Source organism: Tenrec ecaudatus, chromosome 18, assembly GCF_050624435.1.
Source record: "Tenrec ecaudatus isolate mTenEca1 chromosome 18, mTenEca1.hap1, whole genome shotgun sequence".
Classification (NCBI taxonomy): Eukaryota; Metazoa; Chordata; class Mammalia; order Afrosoricida; family Tenrecidae; genus Tenrec; species Tenrec ecaudatus.
In genome coordinates, this window is record NC_134547.1 from 13,025,073 (window position 1) to 13,044,833 (window position 19,761).

A 19,761-nucleotide genomic window follows, 5' to 3' on the forward strand; every position below is an offset into this window, starting at 1 on the left:
CCATCACCAGGCTCTCCCCCTAACCCCCCCAGGTGCTTCTAAATAGGATTGAACTACCAACCTTCTGCTAGCAGTTTTCACTGGTTTGTGCCATCCAGGAAGATGTCAACCATAAACTCCCCCCCACCTCAGATGCAACCCACAGCCCTTCTAGAAAATCACAGATGTTGGTGAGGCTGTGGTGAAATGGAACCCTCACCCATTGCCTATGGGCACAGCTGCTGTAGACAACATTTTGGTAGTTTCTAAAAAGTTAAATGCAGAACTGCCACAGGGTCTAGGAAACCTAAACCTAAATATATGCCCCAAATAATTGAAAGCAGGTCCGCACAGAGGAACTTGTATACCCTTGTTCATTGCAACAGTATTCAGAAAAGCCAAAAATGTGAAAAACAACTTAAACGTCCAGCAATAGGTGAGTGGATAAACAAAAGGTGGCTTTTATATTTGTGTATACACACCCACACATCAGAATATTATTCAGTCATCAAGAAAAATGGAGTCTAGGGTCTGGATAAATTTTAAACACTTGTTGCTGAATGAAATGTCAGTTACAAAGGGATAAATATTGTATGATCCCACTTATATGAAATAGGCAAATATAGAGATCAAGGCTTATTCAGGTTTATCAGGGACTGGAGGATGGAGCTCTGGTGGCATGGTAGGTTACAGGTTGGGCTGCTAACCACAAGGTCAGCAGTTTGAAGCCACCAGCCCCTGAGAAATAGGCTTTCTACTCCTGTGACGAGTTACAGTCTCAGAACCCCTCAGAGACCATTCTACTCTGTTCCATTGGGTCGGCTGTGAGCCGGAATACACTCAATGCCATTGAGAAAAAGGAGGAGGGTGAAGGGGCGTTTGTAGCATGGAGTTTCTGGTACTGACGGGGGATTAATTAGGGGAAGGAGAGCAATCAAAGGTTGCACAGCATGAGGAGCGTAATCAATGTCTGAATTATACTTGTAAAATGTATTGAATGAAAAAAATGTATCCAATGTTTTGCTATATAATGTTTTTACAACAAAAAGACCTTTATGAATTGTAGTAAACTGTGGCAACTGGTTCTAGTAGTAGGAACATGGGGGAAACGGAGCGAAGATATTTGGAAATAGCACAACGCACCGTTCATTATTAATCAGCGCTCGTAAATCAATAAGCCTGTTCTTTCCTAACTCCAGAGACCATGCAAATACCCCTATGCGGCCACAATCCTCCAAAATGGAGGCGGAAGGACTTAATTTCCCAGCGCGCCTCGCGAGTGCGTCCTCTGCGCACGCGCCACTTCGTGCTCCCGCTGCTTCCTGGGAGTTGGAGTCATTCTTTTCCTCAACCGGCCTCGCTTGCATCGTTTCCCCACCTCCAAGCTCGGCTCCTCCTGCCTTCTGGGAAATGTAGTCCGCGGCCACCTCGGACTCCAATTCCCAGCGGGCGTTGGGGCGGGAACCCGGAAGGGGAGGCTGGAGCCGAGCGAGAGGGGGAAACTCGCGTAGCCGAGCGAGCTGCAACGCGGGGAGATGGTGAGAGCCCCGGGCGGGCGCGGGGGGCGTCTGAGAACCGAGCTGGGAGTTCAGGACCGAGTGGTGAGGTGAAAGAGGCAGGGGGCCAAGGAAGGGGCTCGGCGAGGGGAGATCTCTCGGGCGGAGGGGTTGGGAGCTGTGGAAGAATGGTGGCTGGGGAGGGGGTTTCTAGGTGGGGTGGGAGTCGAGCTTTGGGATTCGTTATGAGGGGGGCTTAGAGGTGGAGGAGGGGGCCCGAGTTGGAGAAGGGACCACAGTCCGGCAAGAGATTCTTCAAGGGGCACTTTGGAGGGGCTTCCGCGGGGGATGCTGTAAAAATCATGGACGTGCGGACCAGACCATTGCGAAGGGTCTGTGGGCTCCAAGGGAGAGGCCGGGCGTGGGTGAGTGGGTTGAGGCCTCTGTGTCATATTAGGGGCAGGCGACTCAGTTGAGGAGGTGGAGAAAAGAATTGGTGGTTGGGTGCTAGGAGTCGGGTGGGGTGCGGTGCGTGGACAGAGGGGCCTGGAAGCGGCGACAGTTTGCGCCGTCCAGCCAAGGACACTTGATGAATGCGACCGTCATCGAACTGTAGGCGAAACTGCCCAGAAGGGGCCACAGAGTCACCCTTGGGCCCCCTCCGCCGCCCAGTGGGACTTAGGAAAGTGTCCGGGTGTATCTGCTTGATTGCTCCAGTTTGCAAATCTCTTCTGCGGCTCTTTGTGACCCGGGGAAGTCTTATCTGTATTGTGGGAACAACACGTCTCCGTGAGACCCGGGCGGGCGGAAGGGAGGATAGCCACTACCCCTGGTGCTCGTGGGAGAACCTTGGCTGGCTCTGAAGCCCCGCAGTTGCTGCTGGTACATTCCCCACCTTAGGAATGTGACTGGGTCACAGGTGCTAAGTGACTCCCTCCCTTGCAGTCCAGCCCCAAGGGGGCATTAAAACCTGGCACCGATCAGGCCACACCCCAGGTTCTGAAGCCTGCCTGGGCTCCCTGCAGCCCAGATCCAGCTAACAATGAAACACTGAGTGTTTACAAAGTGCCTGGCCCTGTTCTCAGGGCTTTGCACTCGGCCTTGACTCAGTTCATTTCAACAATAATGCTGCTCAACTGCATTTTATTAAAAAAAAAAAAAAAGGTATCAGAGGCCCAGGGATGGCTAGTAACTGTTCCAAGGTCACCTAGCCTGCCGTGGCAGGCTCAGGAGTCTAGGGTATACCATCTCACTTAGGGTCTGTATTTTTACCTCTGTCATTCATCCCTCCCCCCCAGCTGGTGGCATTGCAATTACGCACTTGGCTACCAACCCACAGGGTTGGCGGTTCAAACACCGGTGACTCCACGGGAGAAAGATGTGTCAGTCTGCTTCCACTGGAATGTTTACAGCTTCTGAAATCTCTGTTGGGCGGTTCCTCCCTGTCCTATGACACTGCTGTGGGTCAGAACGGACTGGAAGACAGCTCAGGTTCTTCCTTGTCCGGGACACAATGTGCGTCAAGATCGGAACTGGGGAACTCAGTCCGTCTGCAGTTTGAATTAAGAGTCCTGCCGTTTGCCGGCCTGGTGCAGAGAACTTTGTCTCTGATACAAAGTTGGATCAGTAACTGTGGGAGACATGTTGAGCGCCTCCCAACAAGGAGGAGTCCGGGGGTGCTGGTGGTCACCCCAAGGTCAGGGTTCCTTAGAGTGGGTGGAAGATGAAGCTCTCTGTACCCGTGAAGATTTATGCTCTCGGAAACTCTGGATAGGTTTGCTCCCAGTCGGACTCGATCTGATGGCAGTGGGTTTTGTTTTATTGTGTCTTCCAACCAACGGGCGCATCCAGCCAGGTGTCAGTGTCCCGCGCTGCTTGATGGCCTGGCTTTTGTTGGCTGATTTTCTTTTGGGACTAGATCCCCAAATCTTCCTTCTTCCATCTCCTTCGTCTGTCTGGAAGCTCTTCTGAAACCTGGGTGACCCGGCTTGGCATTTGAAATGGGGGGGAGCTAAGCTTCCGGCATCACAGCAACACACTAGATACCCCAGGAAGACAAACTGACTGTACACAGCACCTGTAACAAGGGACACCTGCTGTGGTGAAGATGGGGCAGTGTTTTATTCAGTTCTACAGAGGGCTGCCTCTGACCTGAGAGAGAGGGACGGTGGGGGGGGGGGTAGGGTACAAGGTGGCGGGGGGGGGGGGCGGTAGAAGAAGAGGGAGAGGGCTCAGGAAAATGTATGTGCTTTCATGCTTGGAGGAGTTGAAGCCGCAATCCCTGTCCCCAGGCAAATATAATTCATTGGTCAATGGCTGACCTGGCCCGGCTCCAGGTGCTTTGGTGATGAGGAAGTATTTCTAGTAACTGTGTGTGTGTGTGTGTGTGTGTGTGTGTGTGTGTGTGTGTGTTCCTCTGGGTCTTGCTGGGCCTTTTGTAAGTGTGCATTGGTTTGCTTTTTTTCTTTTTGCTATGGTCTTGCCCCTCCCACCACATGATTGGGTGGGGCTATGCAAATACGGGGCTAGCTGTCCATCACAGAGATTGGACTACTGGCTAACAATGCAAATAAGGTATACGTGCCCTTGTGGATGTGAGACTATGCACGCAAAATGTCGGGAAGCCTCCCGAAGGGAAGGGATTAGTCAGTTTTGCTAGCCCGCTGGGCTTAAAATGAGCCATCCCAGAGGCTGGGGGAAAAGGCTCTCTCACTAACACCAAGGAGGAGACGTACATGATTTTTGAATGCAGGGTCCCGGTGATGAGTGCCTCCTAGACTCAGGAGACAGGGAGAGAGCGTGAGCTATCATGCTGCACATCATGAGGGATGGTGAGAAAAAGCAACTGCAGAGAAGCCAAGGCAGCAGAGGCAGTGACAGAACCAGGAGACCAGTAGGAGAGGACAGTGGGCTCTTGTGCCCATGGGCAAGGCAGTTACAGGGGGGTGTCAGCCCACAGTGATTTCAGACAGCAGGTTTCCTGGAGGAGTTGGGGTACCGCCCCCCCCAGACACTTACCGATGGAGCTAAGGGACTTCACAACACTTTAGAGTAGGGCAGAGGCTGGGCCAAAGACCAAGGAGAGGCCTGCCTGGGGACCTGACTGAGAAGAGGCAGCCCTCTTCAAAGAACTGTATCCTCAGCTGTTCCTGACCCTGAATCGTAACCATGTACCTCCGTGACGACATGAGTGTGATCTGTGAGTTCTGTGATTGAGTCCTAATGAATGCTCAAGCCCAGTGGAACAGCAGGGAGTGCCATGGGAGGGACAACTGGTGTCGGAATTGGTTTAAAAGGTTTTTTTAAAAATGGGTGGGGCATGTCCCACCTAACTGCCTCTGAGGAATGAGCTTTGATGCTGATAATGTTTCTCTGCCCTACCTCCGTGGCCCGGGGGCTAGGTGCTGGGCTGCCAACCACAAAGTCGGCAGTTTGAAACCACCTGCCGCTCTGAGTCAGAAAGATGAGGCTTTCGACTCCCATCAAGCGTTACAGTCTTGGAAACCCACAGGGGGCAGTTCCACCCTGTCCTGTTGTATCGCTGTGAGTCATAGGTGATTTGATGGTAGGACGTTTATTTGGGTCTTGGTCCTGCTTATAAAGTTGGATGAGGTGAAGCAGTCAGACACCCCAGGGCTGCCGTTTTCATAGGTCACTCTCGTCTGAAGCTCTTTGGAGGAGTTGAGCTCATAAGCCCTCTTTGTAAAGCTTCGGGATAAAAATCAGTGGAGGCAGGCAGGCAGGCTTGGGTTCAGCTCCCCACCTGAGCTGCTCTGTGTCCTTGACCCAGTTGCTTTCCCGCTCTGGACCTCAGGTTTTCTCCTATGTAAAACAGGGCCGCATTCAGACCTGCTGAAAGAAGTTGATGAGAGACTGCGTTTCATGTGCCCAAGTGCATAGTCAGACCAACCAAACCACTTGCCCTCAACCATCTCGCTCAGTAGTAAACACACACACCTTCCACGGAGAATAAATAAATCATGAGATGTTTATTCTAGAACAATTCTTTGGTCTGCACACAATTTCACCACCTAGTAAAGACTAAAAGCGAATCTGGGTCCTAATGAGACGGATGGGGTTGTGTATTTTTACAGAAAGAATCAAAACTCAGTCGAGTCTTGGATATCTCAGTCAATAGGGAGCTCCTGGTGGGGCATGCAGTGGTGACAATTGGCATCAGCTCGATGGCAGTGAGTTGGTTTTTTTGGGGGGGTTGTTTGTTTTCTATGATCTACTCTTTCCAGAGAACATCGATTGTGTCTCAGCTGTCGCGTCAGAACTCCTGGCTTTGAGTACCGACTCCGTCACTACCTAGAGCTGTGCGGCTGGGAAGTCCTTTAAGCATTCTGGCCATCACCACCCCCACCCCCAGCCCATCTTCTGGTCAGGAAAGTGGGAATACAGTCCTTCGTGCAAGGGTTACAAGAACTAAGGAAGCCCCTTGTCCACGGACAGATGCCAACTCATAGGGACTCTATAGGGCGGGGTCGTACTGCCCTGTGGCCTTACCTGACTGTCGATCTCCGTGTGAGCAGACAGCCTCTCATCTCGCTTCGAAGTGGCTGGTGGCACTTTGGGCTGCCAACCGCAAGGTCGGCAGTTCAAAACCACCAGCCACTCCTCGGGAGAAAGACGGGACTTTCTACTCCCGTGAAGAGTAGAAACCCTCAGGGGCAGTTCCAGCCTAGCCTGTGAGTTCACTGTGGTGGGGGTGGGGAGGAACCCACTGGGCGGCAGGAGTGTAGTTTTGCGCTTAATCTCCAGCCTCTCGGGCCTGCCCTGCCCATTTGTCTGTGTTGCCGTGCGAATATTTAACATTCTGTCTCCAGCAGGCTGAAGTCTGTGTGGGTTTGGGGAGGAGCTTCCGGTTTCTCCCTCATCCTTGCCCTTGTCCTATCCCCTGTGGCCACCCACCCCCTGGGGGGTGTGAGTGGATACCTCCCCTGCCCCTTTGTGGCCTGTGGGGAAAAAAGTCTCTGGTCCACAGCTGTCTCACCTCCTCTCAAACTTCATCACTTTGTGGTCCACCCGCCCGGCTCTCTCAGGCGAGATGGTATTTTTACCGTTTGTGTCCGAATCTTCCTTCCCAGCAGCTTGGGGGGAGGACGGGACTCGGCTTTCTTCCTGAAAGCACAGGCTTTCCGCACGGCTTGGCTCACGCCACCAGCTCGGTGAGCATCTTAGTGTCTTGGGGCTGCTGTCACCAAAGGCCACAAATGACTGGAAGCGCCGCCAAAGTATCGACAGGGCAAGAGAAAGGCCCTTCCGCTCCTGCCCGTGCTGCCTGTGTCCCCTGCTTCCTGGGCCCGGGTGTCCCAGGCTGGCAGCTCCAAGTGACAAGTTCCTCCCTCCTCACCTGGCCACCGTGCCTTCCTCTCTCTCCCTCCTTTCTTCGGGGACACCCTCCCTGTTGGCCTAGGACCCTCCCCCCACTCCAGGAGAGGGGTCTTACGGGTGCAGTGGTTAAGCTCGAGGCTGCTAACCGAACGGGCCACGGTTCAAATGCACCGTCCACTCCAAAGGAGAAAGATGAGGCCGTCTGCTCCCAGGAAGGCTTCCAGCCACGGAACCCTGTGGGGCAGTTCCGCTCTTGCTCAACAGGGGCGCTGTGAGACTTAACCAAAGCGCTGGCGCCTAGACATGGCAGGACCCGAGGGGGGCTTGCCTGTGGGAAAGTGGAATGCCAAGAGGACTGGATTTTCCCAGGAACCTTGGGAAGCATGTGTGTCTGCTCCACAATAAACACCAAGGAAGTTAGAAAAAGACCATCAGACTAGGCAAAGGGAGGGAAGGGAATTAGACAGGGTAGGAGCTGGTGCCTGGCCCCTCCCCGGTGCTGGGCCAGGTGACCCCCTTCCCAGGGCTCTCCCTTGCCGGGATCGATGTGGCTGGGTGATGCTGTACTGAACAGGTGCCCTGGGGGTACACACATGGCCACACTCACACAGGATGATGGGGTAGCAGGGCACCGTGTGTGTGTGTGTGTGTGTGTGTGTGTGTGTGTGTGTAAACCCACATCCAAGATGACCGAGTAGAGCCTGCCCTACAGTGTTTCCAAGGCTGTAATCTTTACGGGCGCCCTGGGGGCGTGGTGGGTTGCACATTGGGCTGTTACACTCAAGGTTGGCAGTTCAAGCCCACCAGCCCCTGCAAGGGAGACCAATGAGACTTTCTACTTCCTAGCCTCATAAAACTCCCAAGGCCAGTTCTACCCTGTTCTGTAAGGTCGACGTGAGTCAGGACCGACCCGAGGCAGTGAGCCTGGTGTCCTCCCTACAGAAACAGACGGCCACCTCTCTCTCTCTCTCTCTCTCTCTCTCTCTCTCACTCACTCACTCACTCACTCACTCACTCGCTCTCCTGCTAGGCTATTTGTATAATCTCATTTATTTTAAACGGGGTTGCTGGCATATAGTTCACGTATCACGTTATTCAGTAGCTCGATCACACCAGGAAGAGGTGTGCGGCCATCACCGCAGTCCGTTTTAGAACATTTCCTTCCTCCTTTTCAGCTCCCCATTTCCCCCACCCCTTCCCCTGCCAGACCCCCCCCAACAAACTATCAATCCCGTCCCTGCCCCTAGACGGTTACAGACTGCCACCTCTTTCTGCAGCAGCGCCGGCCCTGAGCATGAACCCCTGGCCTTGCAGTTACAAGCCAAGCACCCACCCACTGCACCGCCGGGCCATGCTGGCTTGTGCGCGGGCTCTCCGCACCATTTATACGCGAGCACACACGGGGTCCCCGAAAGGCCGCGCCTTCCGTATTCGAACTGTACTTATGAACTCCTGTTTTGGGGGGTGTGTGTGTGTGCGCGTGCGCGTCTTCCCATTACGAGTGTAAACAGCCTGTAGTGTGTAATTTGCCCGTTTCATCGTTCTCAGATGTTTACTCGCAGATGCTCAGCCTTATAATTTACTATTCGAGACACAGCTGAACAGCAGGCTGTGTCAATAATAATGAAAAGCAAACCCAAAAAATGAGGTACTGATTACGGCCGAGTCACTCAAAGGGCATCCTGTTGTAAGTCGGGGACTCTGTGTGTGTGTGTGTGTGTGTGTGTGTGTGTGTGTGTGTGTGTGTACACGCATGAATGCACACAGATGCATAAAAACCAAGCTCACTGCCATCCGGTTGATGCCAGCTTCTAGTGACCTTATCACGGCCGCCGAGTCCATGCCGACCCATAGGGAGCCTAAAGGACAGCGTAGAACTGCCCCCGTGAGTGTCCGAGTCTGTACCTTGATGGGAGTAGAAAGCCCCATCTTTCTCCCATGAAGTGACTGGTGGTTTCAAACAGCTGACCTTGCAGTGAGCAGCCCAGCTCATCTACCCAAACCCAAGCCCCCTGCCACTGAGTCTGTTCCGGCCCGGAGTGACCCTAGAAGACAAACAGTACTGGCCCTTGAGGGTTCTGAGCCTGTAAATCCTTATGGGAGCAGAAAGCCTCCTCTTCCTTGCTCGGAGCACCTGATGCTTCCGAACTGCCGCATCTGCCTGTACCAGCCCCGGTGGCGTAATGGATGAGACTTTGGCATGGTGAACCACAAAGTCAGCGGTTCATCACCGAGAACTGTGCTGTCCGTGAAAGATGAGCCCTTCTGCCCGCGCCCCCCCGTAAAGACTGACCACTTTGGAAACCCACAGGGACAATACGACTCTGTCCTGTGTGTCCTGCAGGGTCACTGTGAGTCAGAACTGACTGGAGGGCCGTTAAAGCTTCGTTTTTAGGCACCCTCGTGGTGCGCGGTGGGTTACACTTTGAGCTGCTAAGTGCAAGGTCCTCAGTTCAAAACTGCCAGCCTCTCGGTAGGAGAAAGATGAGGCTTTCTGCTCCCATGAGGAGTCACTGTCTCGGAAACCCACAGGGGCAGTTCGAGCCCGTCCTGTAGGGTCGCTGTGAGTCAGAGGCGACTCGGTGGCAGTGAGTTTGAGCTCTTCCATGCCAGCGCTGGCTTGCTCCTCTCTGCCTCCCGCTCTCCAGGGTCGGCCCGTGTGAGAGCGCCCGTCAGTGCTGGCGCTCCTGGGGGCGATTGAGCAACGTACTATCTCTCGCATCCTCAACCTGGTCCGTCTGGTTCTGGCCACTTGAGTGCGGCCACCACTTGCCTGCTCTGAATTTGTGCTGTGAACAAGGGCGTACCCCCCAGCCTCTCGAAGTGGGTGCTCTCCCCGTACTTTGTGCATCTGTGGAGATGCCCCCCCGCCCCCACAAAGACGTCTGCTGAGCCCTCCGTCCAGGGTTCCCTCGCCTCAGGCCTGGGCTCAGGCCGAATTCCCTGGTGTCATAGTCCCCCACATTGGTTCACACCTTCATTTCAGTGAGACTTTCTACTCCCAGAAAGTGACCGTCTCAGAAACCCACTGGGGCAGTTCTCCCCTGCACTGTAGGGTTGCCGTGAGTCGGCATGGATTCGATGGCAGTGAGTTTGGTTTGGTTTTTGTTGTTGTTCTTGTTTGTTGTTAGTTAACCATCAGTGTTGTTTCCCGTGGTGTCCAGGGCCAGCTGCAGGGGCCCCACGTGTGCCGAGGAGAGCAGCTCCCCAGGGCTTCCCATGCTGCAACCTTTCTGAAGGCAATCACCAGGCTTTCTTTCCCAGGAGCCCCCGGGTGGGTTTGAATTGTGGCAACCTTTCAGTTAATAAACAGCCTGGAGCTTAACTGTTTGCACCCTCCATCCCCAGCCAAACAAAAACAAAAACATTGTCATTGAGTCAGTTCTGACTCAGTGGCCCTCCATAGGATTTCTTGAGGCTGTAAATTATTACAGAAGACAGCCTCATACTTCTCCCCAGGAACAGCTAAGTGGTTTTGAACTGCCAACCTGTGGCTAGCGGTCTGCTAAATAATAAGCCTATTGTTGTCGTCCGGTACCATCGAGTTGTTTCGGACTCATAGTGACCCTGCGTGCAACAGAACAAAGCACTGCCTGACCCTGCATCCTCATAATTGTTCTTATGCTTGCACCCGTCGATGCAGCCACGGCATCTGTCCATCTCACGGAAGGTCTTCCTCTCTTTCACTGCCCTGAAACGTTCCCGAGCCCGGCAGCCTTCTCCAGGGACTGCGCTCTCCTGAGAGCATGTCCGTAGCACAGGTGGCGAAGTCTCACCATCCTTGCCTCTCAGGAGCATTCTGCCCATCCTTCGTCAAAGACAGATCCGTCCTCTTGGTGGTCCGTGGTACTTTGAATCCTCTTGGCCAGCCCCGTAACGCAGATGCATCGATTAGAGTCTATTTCAGCTTAGGTTTCGACTCATGATTACCCTCGGAGAACAGAGTAAGAGCAATTCCCAGGCTGTAATCAGCAGAAGCCCACTGCCCACTCTCCCACGCGGAGAGCAGCCGGTGGGTTGGGACCACTGACCTTCCAGCTAACCACTGTACCCCAAATACTCTAGTCGCCACATCAAAAGAATACATAGAAACAGACTTGTCTTTTTGAGAAGTTGTCATTTTATTTTACAGATCTTTGTAGTTCTGTCCAATTATACCCCAAACAGAAAGTGCTCTCTCTGGTGGCTCAGTGGGGTAAGCGTTAGACCAGCCCTTCTGCAGCAGAAAGGCGAGGCCTCGACTCTGGTAGAGTTAGAGTGGGCAACCCGCAGGGGCAGTTCTACCTTGTCCCACAGGATGACTGAGTCGGCATCCACTCGGTGTCCCCAAACCATCATCATTGTTGCATGCGATCCTAATTTTTTAAGTTTATTACCGAGCTCTCTCGATCTTGCACTAAATCGGAGTCAGGTTTGGGGTGCGGGGGGCACGTCGAAAGGCTGAACTATCTGATAGGCTTGGCCTGAGCCTAAAAGGCCCGTTTGCTTTTCAAGTCAAGTGGGAACCGTCTGCGTCCACGGGTTCTCAACCAAAGCTGGCTCAGTCTGATTTATCCGCACGCTTCCTTCCGCCCCGGGGTTTTCAGCCCGCCTGGCCCTTTAAATCTCAGCTGTCAATCAGAGCTCCAGTCTAGAGGGATCGTCGAGTAATAAGGCTTCTCTTGAATGCCGTGGCCTCCGCCTCGGCCCGGTGCCTGCGTGTTGCAGGAAAGTTGGGAGTTATTCGACACTCCCTCGCACTCACCAATGCTGGCCTCTTGTTGCTTACTCCTCCCTCTCCCTAAGTTGGACTTGTGCTCCGAGGCCTGCCTTATATGGACACCGTCCCGAACCGCGGCGGCTCATTGGCTGAGCGCGTCACGCGCCCGTCTGTCAACAAAAGGGCGGGGGAAGCTGCTCCGCGGGCCGGCGGGCGGGGGAGGGGGCGGGGCCTGCAGGCTTCTTGGCGCGCATGCGTGCTTGAATCGGCTGTCCCCCTCGGGCCGACTGGGGGGGCTCGCTGGTGAGGGCGCTGCGGGGGCGTGTCTAGGTCTGGAGGGTCGTGTGAGGGGTTTGGTCTTTTCGGGGGTTGTGGGGGGCGGTGACACACTTCGGGGGGCTTTGCATTTCAAGGAGATTTCTAGGTTCGGGGAAGTGTCTGTGTGGGTGTCAGGGGTGCTCTGGGGGCTTGCTTGCGCTTCGGGGCGACTCGGGGTTTGGGTTTGGGTCCTCTTGTGATCCGGAAGGCTCCGCGTTTCCTTCGTGTGGGGTTTGGGGGAGCTCCAGCAGCCCAGGAAGAGCTCAAGACGACCAGTTTTGAAGGCGCATCGGGAGGCTTCCGCCTGTATGGAGCCGTCCACCCCTGTGTGCCCCCCAAGAAGTGATTGCACCTTTCGGTGCCCCATCGGAAAACCGGGACTGTATCTTCTTGGGTCCGGGCAGGTGTGGCAGGGACTGTCAGGACGGTCCCCGGAACGTGCAGGTTGCAGACCATAAACACACAAAGGCTCCGATTCCCACCTCTGCGGCTTCGCTGGGCGCTGAGCGATCAGTTTTATGGTCCGGAGTCCATCGCGGGCACTTAGGGGGCTTTTGTGTTTGGGTGGGTTCTTCCCTGGTGGGGCAGCTTCTGTAGGGTTTCGGGGATGTGGGTGGCTTACGACGAGCGTAGGATTTGAGGAGGCTGGTGTGGGAGCCCGAGTCCCCGCGGCATTGGGCTGCTAACGAACGGCAAGGTCAGCCGTTTGAAGCCACCAGTTGCTCCCACGAAGAGTTTCCCTTCCGAGGGCAGTTTTTTTATTCTGCCCTACAGGGTTGCTAATGGTCAGCGTGGACTTCCTACCGCGGTGCGTTAGGGTTGGCTCAGGGGCAGCTGTGAGGTCAGGAGCTTGTCTGTGAGCCAGGCTGGATTTGTGAGGGCTCACCAGGGCAGAGAAGGATGGATACTGCCCGCTTGCTCCCGTGCAGGTGTGCAGTCTCAGAAACCCTCGCAGGTGGTTAGAGCACTCTGTGTTACAGGGTCATTATGAGTGGGAATCAATTCGATGGCAGTGGGCTTGGATATTTAAGAGGGGGGGTCAGTCCGAGATGAGAGTAGGGGAACCAAGTAGGGGAATGGTTCAGAGAGGAGCCAGGTGCTAGATCAGCGGTTCTCAACCTGTGGGTCGTGATCCCCCTGGGGGGGGGTGGAGTGTTGAATGGCCTTTTCACAGGAGTCGTCCGATTCATCACAGTAGCAAAATGACAGTGATGAAGTAGTAACAAAAATAACTTGGTGGTTGGGGGGTACCCACCACATGAGGAACTGTATGAAAGGGTCGAGGCATTAGGCAGGTTGAGAGCCCCTGCTCTGGAGGGATTGGTCACTGTCTATAAAGAATGGCTTTTGTTTCTGCCCTTAGGCATTTGGATGTATCCGAATGGGTAGTTGGGAAACTTCCATCATCTGTCGGGTTTTTTTTTATTCAATTAAAAGTTCATTTCATTGGGGGCTCTTACAGCTCTTATAACAATCCATACATCAGTTGTACCAAGCATATTTGTACATATGTTGCCATCATTATTTTCCAAGCATTTACTTTCTATTTGAGCTGTTGGCATCAGCTCCTCCACCCCCCATCACTTCCCCCCGCCCATGACCCTTGGATAAATTATAAATTATTATCTTTAGATCTTACACCAATCTGTTTCCCTTCCCTCTCAGTATCTGTTGTTCGTCCCCCTGGGAGGGTGTGTGTGTTTGTTTATATGGTGTTTGTTTATATGTTGATCATTGCAGTCTGTCCCCCCTTCCTTCCTTCCCTCCTTTTCCAACCTTTCCCCAACCATCTGTTCCCTCTTTCCCCTACCATTTTTAAGGGATGTGTGTCAGGTATGCTTTGTGCTACTAAGCACAAGGTTAGCGGTTCAAGCCCACCAGCTGCTCCATGTGAAAAAGATGAGACTGTACTCCTGTAAAGATTTAGAAAGACTTTAAAACCTATAGGGCGTGTCACTGAGTCAGAATTGACTCTGGCAGTGGGTTGGGCTTGGGTGTGCCCCTATGAAGCCTGAGTTTTTTTTTGTTTTTAAGCAGTGAAGTGAAATGTCAGAAGTGGCAATGAGGAATTGAAAGATTGGTGGGACAAGGAGTTACGGAGTTTGGTAAGGATTCCTTGAATTGGGACACTTTCAACTGATGCCTATGAGTTTGGGGAGGCTTGTCTGGATTTGGGGAGGCTTATCTGGTGGTATAGGGGGGTTACGCATTAGGCTGCTCACTGCAAGTTTAGCGGTTTTAATCCACCAGCCACTCTGCAGGAGACAGGTGAGGCTTTCCACTCCGGTAAAGAGTTACAGTCCTAGAAAATCACAGGAGGCATATCAATGGCAATGAGTTTATTCGTTGTGTTGTTTAAGCCTGGGATTTGAATGGTGTCTAAAGAACCACAGAGCAGCGGGGTTTTAGTGGTGATGGTGGAGATACCTGGACTTAGCAGGAGTCGGCAAACCTCTCCAAAGAGTCCTATGGTGGTGATCCTGTGTCTGCCACAGCCGCTTAACTCTGCCGGGGACACAAGGAGCGTGCTTCAAGAGAACCCTACAAAGTTGGGCCATGGGCCAGAATTGGCTCTTGGCTCATAGTCTGCCAACTTCTAGTGTCTGGGCATGGAGTCCTGGTGGCAATGGTTTAGTATTGGGCTTACAATTTACAAGGTGTGGGCACTTCAAAACCACCAGGCTGCTCCGAGGGAGAAAGATCGGCGTTCTCCCCGGTCAACACTGTCTCAGAAACTGACAAGAGCAGTGAGTCGGCCTTTACTCAATGGCAGGGAGCTGAGGGCCCAGGCATGCGGGACATTCAAGGTCTGAGGAAGGGAATTGGTGTTAAGATGTCTGGAGGAGGTGGGGCCCCAGAGGGGTTCTGTAAGCCAGCCCTCTGTGGAAAGGGTACCCTTGCCCGCAGTCAGACTAACTCGTGGCACGCCTGTGCCCGCCCAAGTCTCAGGAGTTCACCCCAAGGACCTGTGAGAGCTGAGGACAGAGAAGTCCACCGACCAAGTTAGACGGCTGGGCTTTGCTCCCAACCCTTCTTGCCATGTTTCCACCCTGCCCTACTCTGAGCCCCCGTTTACCTGTGTACTGGTTGAGAACAGGCCTTCCGGTACTGGGGGGCAATGGCTGTGCCCCAGGAGTCCATTCCTTAAAGGCCTCTGTGACTCTGACCTTCTCAAGTTTTACTCCGGGGCCCAGCCTGCCCGCTCCTCCCTCCGTGGGCTCAAGAAGCCAGAGCTGTGGGCAGGCCTGAGAATGCTGGTCTTTTCAGGACCCGGAGCCCCTGGGCGCACAGAGCAGAAGGTCGAGGTGTGTGCGTGTGGCAATTGGTCCTTGGATCCTGCGGGCCTGGGAGGTGGGCTAGACTAGCTTCTAGTGGCAGGAGTCTCCTGGGGAGTTAGGACACTTTGGGCGGGGCAGTTGTTCCAAGTGGTGGCAACAAGACAAGTTGCCAGCCTGCATCCTCCTCTATGTGTTGAGAAGAATAGGGCCCTGCTACTCCTTCATCCCCAGCCAGCTCCCCTGCGTTGTGGGCCCACCTTGGCGCTGCAGGGGGTCACAGGCTGACCCGGCCCAAGGGGTTGAAGGCGGCCCAAGGGGTTGAAGGCGGCGGAGTGATCTTGGGAGAGAAGGGTCTGCCCTCAGTCCCCAATCTCTTCTCCCCCGACCGCAGGTGGCCCGTGGAGCCGCACTCTCAGTCCAGCTCCTGGGATTCGGTGAACCCCCGCCCGCCTGACAGCACCCCTCACCATGGACCGCGGCAGCCTCCTGCCCTTCCAGCTGTGGTGCCCCCGGCCTTTCGGCACCTATTCTCAGAACCAGCCGCGCCCGCTCGCCGCCGCCCTCAAGCCCGCAGCCCCCGAGGCGTGCAGCGGGGCCGAGGCTGACCACGGGCCTGTGCACTCGGAGAACACGCCGCCCGCGCTGGCGCCGGAGGCCCCGGTCCCGCAGCCCGCAGCCCCGCTGCTCTCGGCGGCCACGGCTGGCGATGAGGGCCGTGTCCTACTGGACACGTGGTACGTGATCAAGCCCGGGAACACGAAGGAGAAGGTGGCCTTCTTCGTGGCCCACCAGTGCGGCGGGGGCAGCCGGGCCAGCTCCATGAAGGTCAAGGGGCACTGGGGCAGCGACAGCTCCAAGGCCAAGCGGCGGAGGCGCTGCCTGGAGCCCACCAAGGCCCCGCCGGACCCAGGGGGCCGGGAGGGCCTCCCCGCCGTGGACGGGACACCAGGCTCCACGGGTGAGGACCTGGATCTGCTCTCGGTGGCGGAGATGGTGGCGCTGGTGGAGCAGCGGGCTGCCCTGGCCTTGCAGAATTACCCGCGCCCTGGGACCCCGGCCCCGGTGGTCTTCGTGTCGGCCGAGCAGGGCGGCCCGGCCAAGGGGCTGGCGCCCGATCAGCGGCGGGGCGCCGGGGGCGCCGGGGACTGCAGCCGTGTGGCCGAGGCGGTGGCCCACTTCGAAGCGCAGCGGGACAGCCCCCCGGCCAAGGGCCTCCGCAAAGAGGAGCGGCCCGGCCCGGGCCCCGGCGAGGTGCGCATCGCCTTCCGCATCTCCAACGGCCGCGAGCCGCGGGCCCAGGATGGCGGCTTGCCCCCCGCGGCCGGGGGCCGGGCCGGCTGCGCCTACCCCGGGAGTCCCGGGCCCGGCGCGCGCGCCAAGGACAAGATCACGTGCGACCTGTACCAGCTCATCAGCCCCTCGCGGGACGCGCTGCCCAGCAACGTGGAGTTCCTGCTGGCGCGGGCCGACGAGGCCAGCGACGGCCCGGCGCCCGCCCGGCCCGAGGACGCGCCCCCGGCGCCCCCGCCCCCGCCCGCGCGGGACTGCGGGGCCTCGGGCTTCCACGTGGACGTGGTGGTGACCGGCGTGGTGGACGAGTGCGTCTTCTTCGGCAAGGACGGCACCAAGAACGTGAAGGAGGAGACGGTGTGCCTGACGGTCAGCCCCGAGGAGCCGCCGCCCGGACAGCTCTTCCTGCTCCAGCCCCGGGGCGCCGACGGGCCCCCCGAGCCGCCCCCGGCCGCCGCGCCGGCCGCCGCGCAGGGCCCGGAGGACGCGGAGGGGCCCGCGGACACGTCGCTGTGCCGCCTCTACCGGCACGTGTCGCACGACTTCCTGGAGATCCGCTTCAAGATCCAGCGGCTGCTGGAGCCGCGCCAGTACATGCTGCTGCTGCCCGAGCACGTGCTGGTGCAGATCTTCAGCTGCCTGCCCACGCGGGCGCTGGCGGCCCTCAAGTGCACCTGCCACCACTTCAAGGGCATCATCGAGGCGTTCGGCGTGCGGGCCACGGACTCGCGCTGGAGCCGCGACCCCCAGTACCGCGATGACCCCTGCAAGCAGTGCCGCAAGCGGTACGAGAAGGGGGACGTGTCGCTGTGCCGCTGGCACCCCAAGCCCTACCACCACGACCTGCCTTACGGACGTTCCTACTGGATGTGCTGCCGCCGCGCCGACCGCGAGACGCCCGGCTGCCGCCTGGGCCTGCATGACAACAACTGGGTGCTGCCCTGCCACGGGCCCGGCGGGGGCCGGGGCGGCGGGCGAGAGGAGGCCAGGTGAAGGCGGGCGGGGAACCCACCGTGCCCGCCGCACCGCCCCCCTGGGAGCCCAGGGCCTGGGAGGAGGACAGCCCGGGCCCCCCAGCCGCAGAGAGCATGGGTTTCGGGGGGCCGACCCCAGCAAGTACCCCTGTTGGTTTCTCATTCCTCAGACCCAGGGCAGTGGACCCTCAAAGAGAATAGTTTTGTTGTTTCTGGTTTTTTTGGAGGTGGGGGGGGGATTGGCTTTTTTTTTTTTTTTTTAATCAACATCTCAACAATTTCTCTGTTCTGTCCTAACACCCTCCCTGCCACTCTCTTACACCCCAGGGACCCACCATCAGGGAGCAGACAGACTGGCAGCTAATTTGGTTACCACTTAAGGGTCCCCGCCCCCCTCCTCTCTCATCCCAGCCTCCTTCAGATTATTGTCTCTGGGAACCACGTTTTTTGGTGACCCACGCCCACCCTTCAAAAAAAAATCCTGAGGTGCCACCGCAGGGCCCTTGGGCACTAGAGAGCGGGCAGTCCACAGGTCCAACGCAGCATCCTTTGTAGCAGCCTGCCGCGCCAGACCGATTCCCTTCACCTCAAGCTACTGGTCGCAACCCTCACCTAGAGAGGATGCAGGGAAAGCGCCCCGCCCCTCACTATTTAAGCTATGGGCAACACCTGCCCCATGACAAGTTTAAAAAAAAGCTGTGACGCCCTGTGCCTCGCTTGTGACAGCGTGGGGGGCCCAGTGGGCAGGGATTGTGGGTTTGAAGTTCTGGGGGATCTTTTTTTTGTTGTTGTTCTCCTACTCTGGGTACTTGTTCAGGTGTTGGTGGCTGGGGGGGTGGTTCTCTTGAGCCCCCATCCTCCTCCCCCCAAGCCACAGGTGTTCAAATCCGGTGGTCAACAGGGAGTTTGATTTTTCAGACCCTTTGGTCCAGGTATTTTTGTTTGTTCTGTTTGGGGGTTTTAGTTTGTTTTTGGTTTTGTTGGTGTTCCCCCCCCCCCCATCAACCTGATTCCGGAAGCTTCTAGCGTGTGGCATTTGACCAATTTTGAATTGGTCCTTTCTATAAAATCGATATTTATAAGGCTGGGCTCAGACTGGTTTGTGTGTTGTCTGGGGGGGGGCCTTTGGGAGGGGGTGCGCAGTGTGAGGCGTCACGGGCCTGTGTGTGGGCCTGCGTGCGGCCAGGTGGGGAGTTGAGAGAAGAGGGGGTCTCCTGAGCCATGCTCCTTCACTTGAAATTACTGTGGACTCGTCACCTGTGTCACTTGTGTCAGTCTAGAGGTAAAAAACCTCAACCTAGTAGTGGCGTCAAGAAAATGGGGAGTTCTTCTCTCGAATCCAGGAGTGGGCAGTTGTTTTGTCTCCCAACGTCGTCAAAACCCAGACTGCTGCTCACTCACTGTCCAATCAACCTTTGGCTGTGGTCCTGATCCTCATGGTCCAGGATGGCCACTGGAACACATCACTTTAATTACATTCTGGGCTGCTGACTGTAGGTCAGCCGTTCGAAACCACCAGCTGCTCCACAGGAGAACCACAGGGCTTTCTACGCCTGTGGAGAGTGAGTCTCGGGAGCCCACAGGGGCAGCTGTACCCTGTCCTAGAGGGTCGATAGGAGTCGGCATCACCTTAGTGGCAGTGAGGTAGGTTGCAGGAAGCAGCAAAGAAGTAGGGACAGCCCTGTCCCTCCCTGATGTACAACACTGTACCTCCGTATACCTCTCCCTGAGGCAGACTTAGCCAGAGCTGACCGCGCCGTGCCCAAGGAAAGAAATCTCTTTTGGTATGGATTATTATACTAAATAAAATGGGAACTTAAAACGTCTAGGAGAGGGGGGAAGGGTGGTTACGTAGAGGCTCTGATACTCTTATCTGAGAGTCAAATTTTCTCGAGAGCCAGACCCTGTGGATGGTGGAAATCCCTAGGGAGGAAAATGGGAATTTTTGCCACCAGAGTGAGAGTGGTAAGACAATAAAAAAGCAGAGAAACCTGGGAGACGTGGGAGTTCTGGCTCTCAGAGCTTTGACTAGTTGGTATGGAGGTGTCAAACACAGAAACCTAGATGTTTCCCGGGACTTCAGGGGTCTGGTGATTACTGCATCCATTCACCCACTGAAAATAATGGAACATTTTACAGAATTTCCTTCAGAGCCTCAGATGGCAAGTACATTGGAATTAGGACCACCCCACCCCACTCCCAGGCCAGAAATTAAAGGAAAGGACACAGCAGGTGCTGAAGCCACAGGGATTGTGAAGGGACTGTTGATGGGGAACAACCTGGGGTCCTCATTTGGCAACTTTGTGGGGGCAAGCAGGCAGAAGTCAAGACCAAAGCCTACCCAATGTCGGGGATCACAGAGGAGCTGAAATCCCAGAGAATTGCAAGCT

At 55.8% G+C, this 19,761-nt stretch overlaps 2 protein-coding genes across 3 annotated transcripts in view; both read left to right on the top strand.

The window, feature by feature from the left end:
- The first annotated feature begins 1,447 nt into the window (after positions 1-1,447).
- The window catches only part of SNRPD2 (small nuclear ribonucleoprotein D2 polypeptide), a 34,387-nt gene continuing 16,073 nt past the window's right edge, over positions 1,448-19,761 (top strand). The window contains exon 1 of the mRNA XM_075537931.1: positions 1,448-1,517. The gene's annotated coding sequence lies outside the window, so the exon portion shown is untranslated. The remainder of the gene's footprint in view (positions 1,518-19,761) is intronic.
- On the top strand, positions 1,450-18,456 carry FBXO46 (F-box protein 46). 2 transcript variants are annotated; one of them, XM_075537925.1, is made up of 3 exons: positions 1,458-1,517; positions 13,867-13,934; positions 15,499-18,456. In XM_075537925.1, the coding sequence occupies exon 3, from the start codon at positions 15,576-15,578 to the stop codon at positions 17,388-17,390; it is 1,815 nt and encodes a 604-aa protein (XP_075394040.1). In that variant the 5' UTR covers positions 1,458-1,517; positions 13,867-13,934; positions 15,499-15,575; the 3' UTR covers positions 17,391-18,456. The 2 variants fall into 2 exon arrangements, with proteins under 2 accessions (XP_075394041.1, XP_075394040.1); XM_075537926.1 differs by lacking the exon at positions 13,867-13,934 and having other exon boundaries at positions 1,450-1,517.

Bases quoted from the DNA above. Each gene is read 5' to 3' on its own strand.
- FBXO46 (XM_075537926.1), top strand. From the start codon at position 15,576: ATGGACCGCGGCAGCCTCCTGCCCTTCCAGCTGTGGTGCCCCCGGCCT.